Source organism: Cervus canadensis, chromosome 1 (assembly GCF_019320065.1).
Source record: "Cervus canadensis isolate Bull #8, Minnesota chromosome 1, ASM1932006v1, whole genome shotgun sequence".
Classification (NCBI taxonomy): Eukaryota; Metazoa; Chordata; class Mammalia; order Artiodactyla; family Cervidae; genus Cervus; species Cervus canadensis.
Genome location: NC_057386.1, coordinates 27,535,993 through 27,551,758, shown reverse-complemented (window position 1 = coordinate 27,551,758; position 15,766 = coordinate 27,535,993). Strand labels below are relative to the sequence as shown.

Genomic DNA, 15,766 nt, shown 5'->3' with positions numbered 1-15,766 from the left:
GGCTTGGCTTTCTACATTTGTATATCACACCTCTGGGTGATTCTTACCCCTCATGCTACCCTTGTGGTTACTCTAGTTTTAGTACCAGAAGTGATTTTCTTAGCTTAGTGTAAAACTGAGAACCGGGAGGGCTTCCAACTCTTCCCCTTTACTTCCACACCCAGCCCCTCCCCTTCCTACTTCCAGCTGAGAACCACTACTGAAGAGAATTGTGAAGCAGGGAAATAGTAGATAAAGGAGGGCTTGTGACCCAAAATATTCTTACTCCCATCTTCAGTTAGCACTGAGTATACTTCCTAGGGCTTAACCGTGTTATGCCCTCACTCACATCCAACTCTGCAACCCCATGGAGCCTGCCGGGCTCCTCTGTCCATGAAATTTTCCAGGCAAGAATACCAGAGTGGGTTGCCATTTCCTTTTTCAGGGGCCCTTCCCAACCCATGGGTCAAACCTGCATCTCTTGGTTGTCCTGCATTGGCAGGCTGATTTTTTTTTTTACCACTGCGCCTCGTGGGATGGGAGCACAAAATCTGCCGTGTAGGGCTTCCACAAGATTCTTGCCACCACCCAAGTTACAGAATCTCCTTCACTGGAGCAATCTTACCCCTAACAAAGAGGCAAAGCTGTTATTAGGAACCAATGATGTTAGTTATCACCTTAACTCAATCTTTCTCCTTACCCTTGTTGACCAGGGCCTCCATTTGGTTCTTGGCTCAGTTCAATTAAGAGAAAATTATGGTTCTATTATCTAAGACTAAACACCTAAGTGTAAAGCACCAGAGAAAAAAAGGACAATAGCCAACCAATAATTACAGGACTTCAGAACACAACTGAACAGCCTCAGAATTTCATTTCTCTGTAATAAGTCTTGATTGTTACCCACTATTTCAGGACGCAGGAAAGTGCTTTCCCCCAACATGCCTCCATACTTACAATTTGAAATGGTTTTAATTACACTAGAATCCTATTAATGATCTTGAACAGAGGTCTATACCTTGGCACACGGAATGTCTGCCAAGGACTTAAATTTTGGTCACAGAGACAACTGCAAATGCCTTCTTTGAATACCATTTTAACCTGCTAAGAGTACCCACCATCACCATGTATTCAGAACAGACACCAGAAGTGCTACCATGCAAGAAAACTTTTATTAACATTTTGAACAGGTTCAGCTATTACTGAAACCGGTAATCTCTAAACTTAAATTGGGGTAAATGGCTAGAGTGCAGAACATGCCACCATTGGGCATTATGAACAGAAGATTGAAGAATTAACAGCCACCCCTCAGACGAAGGACCAGGTGCAGGGTCGACTCTTTCTGGATGTTGTAATCAGAAAGAGTGCGGCCATCTTCCAGCTGCTTGCCAGCAAAGATGAGCCTCTGCTGGTCAGGGGGAATGCCTTCCTTATCCTGGATCTTGGCCTTCACGTTCTCGATGGTGTCACTGGGCTCCACCTCCAGAGTGATGGTCTTGCCGGTCAGGGTCTTCACGAAGATCTGCATACCACCCCTCAGACGGAGAACCAGGTGCAGGGTCGACTCTTTCTGGATGTTGTAATCAGAAAGAGTGCGGCCATCTTCCAGCTGCTTGCCAGCAAAGATGAGCCTCTGCTGGTCAGGGGGAATGCCTTCCTTATCCTGGATCTTGGCCTTCACGTTCTCGATGGTGTCACTGGGCTCCACCTCCAGAGTGATGGTCTTGCCGGTCAGGGTCTTCACGAAGATCTGCATACCACCCCTCAGACGGAGGACCAGGTGCAGGGTCGACTCTTTCTGGATGTTGTAATCAGAAAGAGTGCGGCCATCTTCCAGCTGCTTGCCAGCAAAGATGAGCCTCTGCTGGTCAGGAGGAATGCCTTCCTTATCCTGGATCTTGGCCTTCACGTTCTCGATGGTGTCACTGGGCTCCACCTCCAGGGTGATGGTCTTGCCGGTCAGGGTCTTCACGAAGATCTGCATACCACCCCTCAGACGAAGGACCAGGTGCAGGGTCGACTCTTTCTGGATGTTGTAATCAGAAAGAGTGCGGCCATCTTCCAGCTGCTTGCCGGCAAAGATGAGCCTCTGCTGGTCAGGAGGAATGCCTTCCTTATCCTGGATCTTGGCCTTCACGTTCTCGATGGTGTCACTGGGCTCCACCTCCAGAGTGATGGTCTTGCCGGTCAGGGTCTTCACGAAGATTTGCATTTTGACCTATACAAGTTAATAGAAAAAACGTTACTGTCATTTTCAGAATCTTTTACCGCTTTCATAATTGTTCAAAACGAACAGACTATATTCTAAAACGCCTTAACTACGTCAAGATCTCTCACAAATCTTTTTTTTTTTTTTAACTTGACAAACCTATCAGTTACTGAAAGCAAAATTCCTTAGTCAAGACGTCTACCTAACAGGCTGGAGACTCGAAAGTACTTTCTGATATCATCATCCAGAACTGTTCAGGTACTTCGTTAAGATCCCGCCCAATTCCCCCCAAACCTAGTAATCATGTCAGCATTTAGATAAAAAACTTGCTTAAACGCAACTGGGGACCTACACCTCCTCCACGGCAGGATTCGAATTAAAAAGGTTTCCAGAAGCCCCCGCCACTACCTCTCTTCCACCTTTCCCCCCTGAAACAGACGCGATGGAATCTCCATCGGTTAAGTGTCCGTTGACCTCTGCCGGCGGGCGTGCGCGCCAACCGCCCCCGCTCCCGACACGTAAACAAGGCCCGTTCTTCCGGAAAGGCCGGGGCCGCGTCACCTCGCTTCCCCTCCCCCACCTCACCCCACCCCATCCGACCCGACCCGACCCCGCCTCGTGGACTCCGAGCCCCCTACGGCTCGCCCTCACGGAAGCCCCCTTCTCCGCTCCTCCAGACGCTCCTGGCTGCGGGCCAGTACCTGTGAGTGAAAGCGAAGATGCCTCAAATTCAATCACGCCGCGTCGCCTCCAAGACGACACAGGAAGCCAACAATGCCAGTCGCTTCTAAGTGCTCCGGCTCGGCGGGGCCGAAATTTATATAACGTCTGTTGCGTCACTTATCACTCTTACGTAGGCGTAGTGTTCCTGCGCCGCTAAAAGTAGTTCGCTCGGCCCCACCTCTCGCGACGCAGTTATGTCATTCGACTGAGCTCTAAATTCCTCAGAACCGGAAAAAAGGATCATAACAAATCAGCTCCCCTCTCCTCCAGATGATCCTTCTCCTCTTTTAGGAAAAGGTAGGAAAATTATCGGGCGGATGAATTCGAGTTAAGGGGCTCTTCCTCGAAAGCTCTGGAAACTTCCTTGCAGCGCCGGCGCTGATTGGTGAGGGGTGTGAGGCGAGGCCGGCTCTGATTGGTGGGGAAGGCAGCGGCTCGGCTGTTGCTGGGCTCCCGCTGGGGTGATTCGGCAACGACGTTGCTTAGTAACTGAGAGCGCGTGCGCGGCAAAGGCGCGCCGTCACTGGAGAAGCGTACTTCCGGCTGGGGGTGGAGGAGGGGTCGTTCTCTCCCGCCTCTTAGGCCCGGACTCCTCAGATGTGTTGTCGGGTTTTAGGTTAGGATATAGCGGGTTCCGCGGTGATTTTCCCGAGAAAGTGGTGGTTTGGAGGTGCCCAGGAGCTAGGCGGCGGAGCCCGCAGTTTTTCTGGTGTCAGCCCTGAGGCACAAGCCCTTCTCACATCGGCCCGTTTTATTTTTGTTGTCTGGAGCACAGTTGCGGAACTTTAGTCACGTTGTACAGTTAGGGTGCTTTGGTCATGCTTTGAGGAGACCAAATCTAGACTCTTGGTATTCTGTACTGGGCCCGGTCATCCCTCCATCCCCACCCCCACCCCCACCCCCCCGCCGCCGCATCGACCGGGGAGGCCCCCTCCCCCGCCGCGGAGGCGTTCACCTGACGAGAAGGTTCTTTTCGTCCTCCCTCCACGCGGGACACTCCTCCCTGCAAAGTCTCCCACGCAGAGGCCTCCCCCCACTCCCTGTTCCTCGCCGCGAACCCCCCACCCCCACAGTGGAGGCCTCATTGCGGAGTCCTCACATTGCCCACTGCTCCACTGCACAGCCCCGCCCCCCAAATCCCCGCTCCAGGTGACCCGGTGGCCGCGCTTAGAAATGCCTCCCTTCTCACATCCCTTTCCCTCACTGCTGTTTGTCCAGATCCCGAGTGAAAGATGATGTGGATCGGGGAGCCGAAAACCCACATGGAGAGACAGAATTCACGTATGAGAGAATTCGCGACCCTAGCATTTTTAGTGTCCCATCAATGTGTTGGTTGTGCCAGCGACATTACGGGTGGTTTAACCATCTAGGACCCCGCTGCGGGTGTGGCCGCTGGTCAGCAACGAGATAACCGGGGGAACGTGAGTAAGGCAGACGTGTTTGGGTCCGCAGCCACGCAGCCCGGCGGCTGAGTCATGCTGGTGGGGGTGTAAATAAACATGCGAGTGGCTGTCGCGTAGCAGCAACCTCGCGAAGTTAGGAGGTGGTCTGGAGATGTGCACCTTACTACAGAGTGGCTAGTTTTCACTTAGGAAAGGTCGTGAGTCTAAATGACAATCCTTCAACGCTTAACAGTAAGAGGAGGTGCAGTGTGACAAGCATTTGAGTTAACGCCTAGACAGCGATAAATTTATTCTGACTTGCTAAAATCTACTTACATGAATGATAGAAGATAGAAATAAACAGTTTCTTGAAGATAATTTGGTCGATGAGGTAGTTGATAAAACGTTCATAGTACAAAGTATGGATTTTCGTTTTTGTTAGCCTGACGGTCAGTAGTTTGAGCTTGTTTCACTAAGTGACAACTCCTCTTGAGTCATCCCTGTGAATTGGTGGAATGATCTAGAATGGAAATCTCATGGTTTGATACGGTGACATGTCTGGGAATTCTAGCAGTTGCCAGAAGTTAGTCATACAGCTTCCTGGTTTAATGTTTGAACAAAGGGCATTTGGTAACCTCAGCACAGAAAAATGTTTTCAGAAAAGAGGTGTATGCGTGCCATGTTTAATAGACAAGATGAGTTTTTTATGGTGTGTTTTTTAATAAAACTTTTAATAATAGCGTCATTTCTGGTGATTGTAAAAGGTAGTCGGTAAACACATTAAAGAATAGACCGACAGAAATCCCTGAAATCACAAATTTGGAAATCTAGCACAGTACTTGGCATTGTGCTTAATAAATGTTTATTCAGTGAACTGTAGTTTCCCTTTGGTTCAACTGGGGGAAAATGTTGACAGCCTTAGACACTTAAAACACAAAGCAAAAAAAACAGTTCTTATTTAATAACCATGCGCAAATGGTTTTGCCTAGGCAGTCCCTTTGAAAGGAAGAATTTGATTCTAAGATTCAAAGTGATTTTTTTACTTAGCTAGAGGTCTTTTAATAAAAATCTGTGAGAAAACTGTTTCCAATTGTAAATTCACAATTGTTTTCTTGACATTATCAGCTGACATTTAAAATACAGAGTTATTCTGTGGTTTGTCATTTCCTTGTTTGGCAGTTTATTGCAACAGAATTATGAGACTAATTCTGATTTCTTACCAGCAAGTTAGAAACTTTGATATTGAGTGCCCAAATGAACACAGAGCAAAATTCTAAATTGTCTTTATATTGGGCCTCAAAATTTTAAAAATCTGTCCATTTAAAAATAGCTGTTCAAGGTATTTCTCTGGTGGTCAAGTGGCTAAGACACCATGCTCCCCATGCAGGGGGCGGGGGTTCTATCCCTGGTCATGAAGTAGATTCCACGTACCTCAATAAAGACTGAAGATCTGGAGTAATGCAACTGAGACCCAGAGCAGCCAAATAAATAAATGGAAAACTCTAAAAGAATAGCTATTCAAAAAGATTTTCACTGTGAAAGATTATATACATATATGAAAGTTGGAGATGATATAACAAACACCATATAACCACCACCCAACTTTGAATAGCAAAGCAGAATAGCAAAAGCTATTTTGCTTAAGCTTTTAAAAATATTTTTGTGAAAAAAATGGGGTATAGAATTTACGAACTATGCACTTTTTAAAAAACATTTATCTTTGGCTGTGCTAGGTCTTTGTTGATGCGTGGACTTTCTCTAGTTGTGGCGAGCAGGGCCTACTCTCTAGTTGCGGTGTGTAGGCTTCTCATTTTGGTGGCTTCTCTTGTTGTGGAGCAAGGGCTCTAGGTACTTGGGCTTCAGTGGTTTCAGCCCACAGACTAACTATACACTTATAAATGTACAGTTTAGTAGTGTTAACTGTGTTCACATTATTGTATAACATATCTAGAATTTTTCATCTTGCCAAGCTGAAACTCTATACCCATTAAATAACAACTCCCCATTTCTCCTTCCCCTAACCATCATTCTACTTTGTATGATTTTGACCATCTTAGGTACATTATGTAAGTGAAACTATACAGTATTCGTGTGTGATAAATTTCCTTTTTTAGGCTGAATAATATTCCATTGTATGTATGCAGCACATTTTGTCTATCCATGTATCTGTCTATGTGGATATGTGGATTTCTTTCACCTCTTGGCTTTTGTGAATAATGAACTGCTACAGTGAACATGGTTGTGCAAATATTTCCTTAAGATCTTGCTTTCAGTTCTTTTGCAAGTGCTTTCACTTGCACTTACAAGTGAGATTGCTGGATCTTAAGGTAATTCTGTTTTTAATTTTTTTTAAGTGTTTTTCACAGCAAATCCATTTTACATGTCTCCCTAGTGTACAATTTTGATTGTTCCACATCCTCACATCAACATTTGTTATTTAAAAAAAAAGTGATTATCCCCATGGGTGTAAGATGACACCTCATTGTGGCTTTGACTTGCATTTCCTTAATGATTTATTTTTTTATTTAAAAATAATTATAGGTTTACAGGAACTCACAAAAATAGTAGATAAGTCTCAATGTCCCCTTTACCCATTTTCCTCCAATGACAACAGCTTACACAATTGTAGTACAATGTCAAAACCAGGAAATTAACATTGGTGCAACACACAGACCTTATTCAGACTTCAGCAGTTTTACATGCACTTCAGTATATGTGCAGTTGTATGCAGTTTTATCACGTGGGTAGTAGATTCATGTCACCCCCAACACGATCAAGGTACAGAGCTGTTTTCATCACTACAAGGATAACCTCTTGATTACCTCCTTATGGTCAGTCACAGCTTCTCTTACCCCTTCCCTGCAAGCCCAGGGAGTCATTAATCCACTTTGCATCTTTATAATTTTGTCATTTTAAGAATGTTGCATAAATGGAATAGTACAGTATGTAACCTTTTGACATTTTTCATGTAAAATTCATCTAAATTGTTGAATATGTGAAGAGTTCATCCGTTTTTGCTGCTGAATATCTTTCTGTGGTATATGTGTCCCAAAGTTGGTTTATTCATTCACCTACAGATGGACTTTCACCTACATATGGAAACTGGGATGTTTCCAGTTTTTGGCTATTACAAATGTTAAGTAACAAAAACTCAACTGAATAAATATAAAGATCACATGACTCTATTCAACAATGTGTAAATCAGGAAATGTCCCATCTAGCAATAGAAAGAGCTCTGTTGAGCTACAGAAAAGAAAAGAATTTTAAAGGCAGAGAGGAAGCAGAAAAAAGGAAAGAATTAGCCAAGAATACCTTGTTTTAGGCGAGGCTGCCTTCCTCTCCTAAGGGGAAGGGCAGAGGTATCCATGAATCACAGGGGTGGATCCTAGTGCTGACCAGGACATTCCAGGTTGTCTGGTTAAAGGTCAGTTTCCTGGGGAAGCTCGTAACTGCAATTGGGTTAGGAATGAAGTCTTAGATTGTTGCCCTGGGGCCTGACACAAGTGACTCCATTTGGGGCATTTTATCTCCTTTTTAACACAGGCTTCTCTGATCATTCATGTATATTTTCGTGTAAGCAGATGTTTTTCTTTCCCTGGGATGAATGCCTAGTAGTGTAATTGCTGGGTTATCAAGTATGTGAATGGTTAGGTCTTTTAAGAAACTGCCATTTCCAGAGGGGTTGTATTATTTACTCTCCACCCCCAGTGTCTGGGAGATGCAGTTTCTTTGCATCCTCACAGCATTTGGAATTGTCATTTTTTTTTTTTAAGTTTTAGCTGTGTAATTCTTGTGCAGTGTTTAGATGTTGAATTTTCATTTCCGTAATGATTAATGATGTTGCATGTATTTTCATGTGCTGCTTTGCCATGTGGATTTTGTTTTTGCTGAAATATCTGTTCATCTCTTTTGCCCATTTTGTAATTGGACTGTTTACATTTTTTTACTGTTGAGTTTTGAATGTTCGCTATATATTCTACATACAAATTCTTAGAAAATACAGGTATTTTCTTCCATTCTATAAGTTGTCTTTTCACTTTCTTGGTGGTGTCTTTTGAAGTACAAAGGTTTGTTATTTTGAGATGTCTTAACACCCTATCTTATGCTTACCTGATCTCTTCCACAGTCATCTCCATTTCACCTAAGCAACGAACCTGGACATCACCTAAAATGATCACACTCTGCTTTCTTAAACCCGAGTACTCAACTCTCAGAATCCAACCTCTTGCCCATCTACCTTTCTGCTTTGTTACATCTGCTCTGTAAACCTTCTAAGACCTGCAGTTCCCCAGTTTCCTGTTTTCTCGTCTTCACAGCATCTTTCATAAAGCAAAATTTGAAATTTTTGACCAAGTCCAGTTTATTGCTTCTTTTCTTTAATGGATTGTGCTTTTGGTGTCGTGTCTAAGAGTTCTACACTTAGCCCTAGATCCCAAAGACTTTGTGTTTTCCCTACATGTCAATCTATGATTCATTTTGAGGCTTAAGTCGAAGTTCATTCTTTCACTTTTGGATGTCAAATTCCTCCAGTTTCACCATGGAAACACTATCTTTCCTCCATTGAATTACTTTTGCACCTTTGTTAAAACTCAGTTGGCTGGACCTGTATGAATCTGTGTTAATTTTTTTTTTTTAAAGTATTCCCTCTCCAGTGCCAATACTTTTTTTCTCTTCTTGGAGGTAACACAGTGCTGAATTTGATGTTTATCAACCCCAGGAGCCTTTTAAAACTAATAACATACATTAATGTTTCCATAAATACTACATGTTACTATAGATTGAATGTGACCCCCCAGAATTCATGTGTTGAAACCTAGTCCTAGTGTGATGGTATTTGGAGGTGAGGCCTTTGGGGGTGATTAGGTCACAAGAGCAGATTTCTTAAAAATGGGCCAAGTGTCCTTATGAAAGGCCCCAGAGAGAGCCCCCTTGCACCATGTGAGGACATAGGAAGTGGCCCCTCACCAGACACTGTATCTGCCAGCACCTTAATGTTAACTTCCCAGCTTCCAGAACTGTGAAAAATATGTTTTCTATTGTTTATAAGCTGCTCAGTCTGTGATGTTCTATTATAGCAGCCTGAACAGACTAAAACACCTGTTTTTAGACTTTATGTAAATGATGTCATACTCTAGCTATCATTCTACAACTTCCCCTTTTTAATATTGATTTTTGTGGCTTAGCTGTGTTAATAAAGCTAGTTCAATTGCTTTAGCTGCTGTGTAGTATTCTCCTATGTGAAGATATCACAGTTTAACATCAAGATATTCCTAGTTTTCACTGTTACAAAGATGCTAAAATAATTTAAAATTTTTATTTTATGTTTATTTGTTTTTATAAAAAATGTTTCTTTCTTTGTTTTTGGCTGCATCAAGTCCTAGTTACAGCACTCCAGATCTTCATAGTGGCTCACAGACTTAATTGTCCTGCAGTGTGTGGGATTTTAGTTCCGCGACCAGGGATCGAAACCATGTCCCCTGCGTTAGAAGGCAGATTCTTAACCACGGGATCACCAGGGCAGTCCCTTGAAATTTAATGTTGATCCAAGAGAAAGACAAGGTTTGTTGGTTTCTTTGCTCGTTCAGCAGACATGTCCAGCAGCTTCTGGGAATGGAAGGCTTTGGGGTTGCTGACTTGGGTAGGACATGGGCCCCACCCAAGGGGGTTGTGGTTTTAGTGCCAATAAAGGGGGTCATTGTGATCCTGAGAGTATTTATCCTAATGAGTTGTTGGAGGATTCAATGAGTTAATACATGTAAAGGGTTGAGAAGAAAGCCTTGTTTATAGGGGGTGCTTGATCACTGCTAGATATTTGTGTCAATCTTGAAAGACAGAAATGGCTTAGTGGTTAAAGCACAGACTGGATTGGGTTGAAATCTTGACTCCACCATTTACTCATTCATTGTGACTGTCAGTGAGTTATTCAACTTCTCTGGGCCTCAGTGTCTTCATGTATATAGGGCAGAGATACTAATAATACCTAGCTTACAGGGTTTTTTAAAATTTATTTTTTACTATTTATTTGGCGTCATTGTATCATGCAGGAACTTTCTGTGTGGCAGCAGAGCTTAGTTGCTCTGCAGCATGTGGGATCTTAGTTCTCTGACCAGGAATCAAACTCAGGTCCCCTGTATTGCAAGGCGGATCCCTAACCACTGGGCCATCAGGGAGGTCCCCCTTACAGGGTTTTTGAGGGTTGAATGAACCTGCCTTGCAAGATTAGTTTCTACAGGTAGAATGCTTAGAAAAGTTTTTGGTACACAGGAAGCAGTCAGTAAATGTTAGCTGCACAGATAAGGAGAAGTACATAGACTTTTGTGGGGGCATAGAAGAGGAAGGAGCTGTCTAGCTGCCTGGAGGAGGGTAGCAGAGCAACCCAAAAGTTACCACAAAGGAATTACTTAGAAGCCCAATCTCAGGGAGGAGTCAGGATTGCTCAGAGAGAGGGGAGCAGGTGAAAAGTGAGAAGGCATAGTATGATGAAGAACAGGTGGGTACCTATTTATGTCTGGGATTTAGGGGGACTGCAGGTGGAAAATAAGCCTGGAGAAGGAGGCAGAGCTCAACACTCCAGCAGCTTCACTACCTCCAGCAGTCCTGCCGTCCCAGGCATTTCCCACTTGTGGACCTTGGCACTTGATGTTTCCTTTGCCGAGAACTCTTCTGTGGCTCCTGCTGTCTCCTACTTTATGCAGTGTAAACATCATATCTTCATAAAGGCCTTCTCTAACACCCATTCCTGCTCCCAGTACTCAACTGCAGCACCTTGGTTATTTCTTTCAGAATGACTTCATGTTTACATAGTCCATAATTGTATTGCTTACATGGTGGTTTATTTCTTTGTTTCCTCCACTAGAATATAAATTCTATGAGGTACAGACCAGGTCCCTCTGGTTTATCACCATACCTCCACTCTTAGCTGGCTAGCATGCAGCCTAGTATATGGTCAGCACTCAGTAAATATTTGTTGAAAGCGTGAATGACTAATGAAGGACCTGGCTTGCTATGCTGAGGACTTTAGATTCTTCTTGCAGATGCTCTGCATGGGAGGGACATGTTCAGATTCCTACTGTAGAATGATAACTAGGTGACATCATAGCAGGTGCATAGAAAGGGGATGAGATCAGAGACCAGCACTCCAGACATGGTGGCCATTGGCCAAGTAGGAGATAATGAGCATCTATGAATAGACCAAATCAACAAAGCTCAGCATCCCTAAGCAAACATCAGGAAAGAACTAGTCAAATCAAATCAAAGCAGAGCACTGTTACTTATTGTTGTTCAGTCGTGTCTGACTCTTTGCGACCCTGTGGACTGCAGTGTGCCAGGCTCCCCTGTCCTTCACCATCTCCTGGAGCTTGCTCAAATTCAAGTCCATTGAGTAGGTGATGCCATCCAACCATCTCATCCTCTGTCATTCCCTTCTCTTCCTGCCTTCAGTCTTTCTCAGCCTCAAGGTCTTTTCTAATGAGTCAGCTCTTCACATCAGGTGGTCAAAGTATCTGAGCTTCAGCTTCAATATCAGTCCTTCCAATGAAAATTCAGGACTGATTTCCTTTAAGATTGACTGGTTTGATCTCCTTGCAGTTCAAGGGACTCTCAAGAGTATTCTGCAACACCACAGTTCCAAAGCATCAATTCTTTGGTGCTCAGCCTTCTTTATGGTTCAACTCTCACATCCATACATGACTACTGGAAAAACCATAGCTTTGACTATACAGACCTTTGTTGGCAAAGTATTGTCTCTGCTTTTTAATATGCTGTCTAGGTTTGTCATAGCTTTTCTTCCAAGGAGCAACTATCTTTTAATTTCATGGCTGCAGTCACCATCTGCAGTGATTTTGGAGTCCAAGAAAATAAAGTCTCTCACCGTTTCCATTGTTTCCCATCTATTTGCCATGAAGTAATGACCAGATGCCATGATCTTCCTTTTCTGAATGTTGAGTTTGAAGCATGCTTTTTCACTCTCCTCTTTCACTTTCATCAAGAGGCTCTTTAGTTCCCCTTTGCTTTCTGCCACAAGGGCAGTGTCATCTGCATGTCTGAGGTTATTGATATTTCTCCCAGCAATCTTGATTCCAGCTTGTGCTTCATCCAGCCCAGCACTTCACAAGATGTACTTTGTGTATAAGTTAAACAAGCAGGGTGACAAGTATTGTTACTTGATCCTTGTTTCAGAGCAGTACCTAGATGACTGACGTAAATGTTTATAGTGTAACAAAATAAAAGATAAGTGGATGGGGAGCTTATAACAGAGGAGAAAAAAAGGAAAATGAAGAGTGAGATGAGTATAGAAAATGCTAGCTTTGAAGTCAATCTGTTTGCTAGAAGTGGGCCACAGATTGTTTTGGTAGTTTTTTTCCCCAACCAGTGTGGAAAGAGAGAGACACAATCAATTACATACATAAGTCCTTGTGATAAATTGTAGTACAGCCATGCAATGGAGTACTACTCAGAATTAAAAATAAATTAATTATACATATATAAACAACATGGATGAATCTCAAAAAAATTATGTTGAGTAAAAGCAGCCAGACAAAAAAGGGTACAGGGTACAGACTGTGTGATTCCATTCCATATAAAATTCTCTGGCTCGGATTCCCTGGCCAGGTATTGGGGAAGATGGTTTTTCTGATGTCTGGTCTGCATTCTGGCCTCCAGGCCTCAGGCTGAGCACAGCATAGTCTCGAATGGGCGTGTCCATCGCTGGAGAATCCAGCAGCTCACTCACCGCCAGTCACTCCTCTGCTTCCTGTTGTTCCCGAGTCAGACCCAGAGTCCTCGCTGTGGCCTTCAGGCCCAGTGAGGTCAGAGGGAGCCTCCTGCTCAGTGCTGCCCCCACTGCACCCCCTCAGTCACTCTAATCCTCCCCCGACAGCCTTCCTTCCGTCTCCCAGACCCTTCTCGCCCTTGCTGCTCTTGGGGCTTGTGTTCGTCCTTCTGCTTGGACTGCTCTTCCTTTTTATCCTGTCATTCAGGTTTCAACTCAGGAGTCTGCTCCTCAGAGAGGCCTTCTCTGACCACACTGTCCTACCCACTGGAATGCTTTCTTCTTGCCTTCAGCACACTTATCAATGCCTGAACTTGCTCTGCTCACTCATTTTTCACCTCCTGTACGTTGGAAGCCCAGGAGGTCAGAGACTGTGTTATCTTGGTGTCCAGACTGATGCCTGGGACACAGTAGGTGCTCAGTGGGCATCTGCAGGCTGTAATACTCCCTCCCAGACCAAGGGGGTCAATGTCCAGGCTCACTGGAAGGCACTGTGGTACAGGAGACCATGGGCTCCAGTGCACAACATCGTCCCTCAGACCCCAGTGGACATCAGCAGGGACCAGTGACCTGTTTGGTCACGTCTAAATGAAAAAATATTTTTGTGTGTTCCTCAATTAGGTAAAGACCTCTTAATTATGATACCACAAATGTAATCTGTAAAATAAAACATTGATAAATTGGAATTAATTACATTCTATCTGCCCAGGGACTTCCCTGGTGGTCCAGTGGCTAGGACTCTGCACTCCCAGTGTAGCGGGCCCAGGTTCAATCCTTGGTTAGGGAGCTAGATCCCACAAGCCACAACTAAGACCCAGTGCAGCCAAATAAATATTTTTTAAAATAAAATCTGTCTCCCCAAACCCTCATATAGGAATATGATGATAACATACTTGCAAATCAGACTCTAAAATGATTAGATGGTTAAATACTGTTCTCCCTGGAAGTCTTCGGGGAATGTGGCCATTTTTTAAAAATTGATAAGCACTAGCCAAATATTTATAAAACTTTGGGTAGCTATCCCAACTCAGAGAGCTTGCCTGGGTATTTTCCAAAACTGCCGGATCATTTGTCTGATCCTGCTTCTTTCATTCATTCAGCAAATTCACTGAGTGCTTACTTACAGTCCTGGCGTGCTGCAGTCCACAGGGCCACAAAGAGTCAGACACAACTTAGCAACGGAACAACAACTATGTTTCAGGCATAGGTCAAAGCCCTGAGAACGTGATAATGAACAAGACAGATGGAGTTCCTGGTTCAGGGAGTTCAGTTTCTCATAGGGAGGCAGAAAGCAAACAAAATGATCTTTAACATGTTAGGTAGTGATGAGGGCTATGGAATAAAGCTAAGGTTAGAGAGAGATGCTGCTTTATTAGGTAGCACAATGGCCTCTCTGAAAAGGTGGGCATTTGAGCAAACACCTGCTTAAGGTGAAGGAGCCTGTCACGCAAGTGAGGCGCAGAGAGTGGAGAGTGGATTCCGGCAAAAACACAGCTGGAGAATGCTTGCTGACGTCCAGGGATGCAAAGGAAGCTGTGACTGGAGCTCAGAGTGAGAGCGAGTGGTGAGAGGCCAGCAGGGGGTCGGGGAAGGTCTTGTGTGGACTGGTTTGTAGGCGATGGTGAAGAGTTTGGATTTTACCCTAATTTTGATGGGACATCCCCTCGTCTGTCTTGCTCACTGCTACATCCCCAGGGCCATGGGCAGGACCTAGCACATAGATAGTAGTTTGTTTTTCCCAAATCCACCTGTAGATTTAAGCATCTCCAGTCAAAATTATAACAGGATTTTATGGGGGACTTGAACAGCAAATCTAAAATTTTTATGGTGACTTCCCCAGCAGTCTGTGGTTAAGACTCCCCTCTTCCACTGAAGGGGTGTGGGTTTGATCCCTGGCTGGGGAATACAGCATGCCTTTGGCATGGCCAAAAAAAAATTTTTTTATATGGATGTGCAAAGGTCTGAGAACAGTCAAGACACTCCTGAAGAACCAAGATATCAAGCCTTTATTACATTTTAAAGTTATAATAAGACAATGTGATCAGCTCAGGATCAGTGAAACAGACTAGAAGCTCAGAGAAAGAGCCATGCATATTAAAAAGCCTAATATACATTCAGTAAAGAAGGAACTATTGGAAAAAAATGAAAATATATCCCTGTTCAGTGCCACACCCAAAACTAAATTATGGGTGGATTTAGGCCTTAACTGTAAAAGGCAAGACTTTATATTTTTTACAAGGACATCTAGGCAAATATCTTCATGACCAAGGAAAAGAGCTTTGGTAGATCTTTCATAAATTCAACTACATTAAAACTGGGCACTTGAATTACGGCTAATGAGACTGAGAAACTCAGTTTTATTTATTTATTTTTAATGAAAGAACATTTATTTGTTTTTCACCAAGACTTTGTCTTGAGGACATAACTAAACTGCGCCACCACTCCCCACCCCAGTTTGAAGGAGGATTAGTACAGTGGCTGCTATAAAGCAAGTATGAACAGTTTGAGGGACTGGAACCAACGTTAACTGACAAAAACCAACTTTCATCTAAATCATCATAAAAATGTTTAAGTAAAAAAAGGGGGGGGGGAGGGAGGCAAAGGCGGTTTCAGATTGAACAAGATCATCACATTTTATCTAATACATTCAGTTCTAGCTAGGATATACCAAAATGGAAACAGGATAAATATAATACAAAACTTCCA

General features: G+C 43.7%; 1 protein-coding gene across 1 annotated transcript; it reads right to left on the bottom strand.

Moving 5' to 3' along the window:
- Positions 1-1,129: 1,129 nt before the first annotated feature.
- UBB (ubiquitin B) lies at positions 1,130-3,040 on the bottom strand. The gene is made up of 2 exons (XM_043473371.1): positions 2,887-3,040; positions 1,130-2,194 (listed from the first exon to the last, which is right to left on the bottom strand). The coding sequence occupies exon 2, from the start codon at positions 2,186-2,188 to the stop codon at positions 1,271-1,273; it is 918 nt and encodes a 305-aa protein (XP_043329306.1). The 5' UTR covers positions 2,189-2,194; positions 2,887-3,040; the 3' UTR covers positions 1,130-1,270.
- Positions 3,041-15,766: the final 12,726 nt, after the last annotated feature.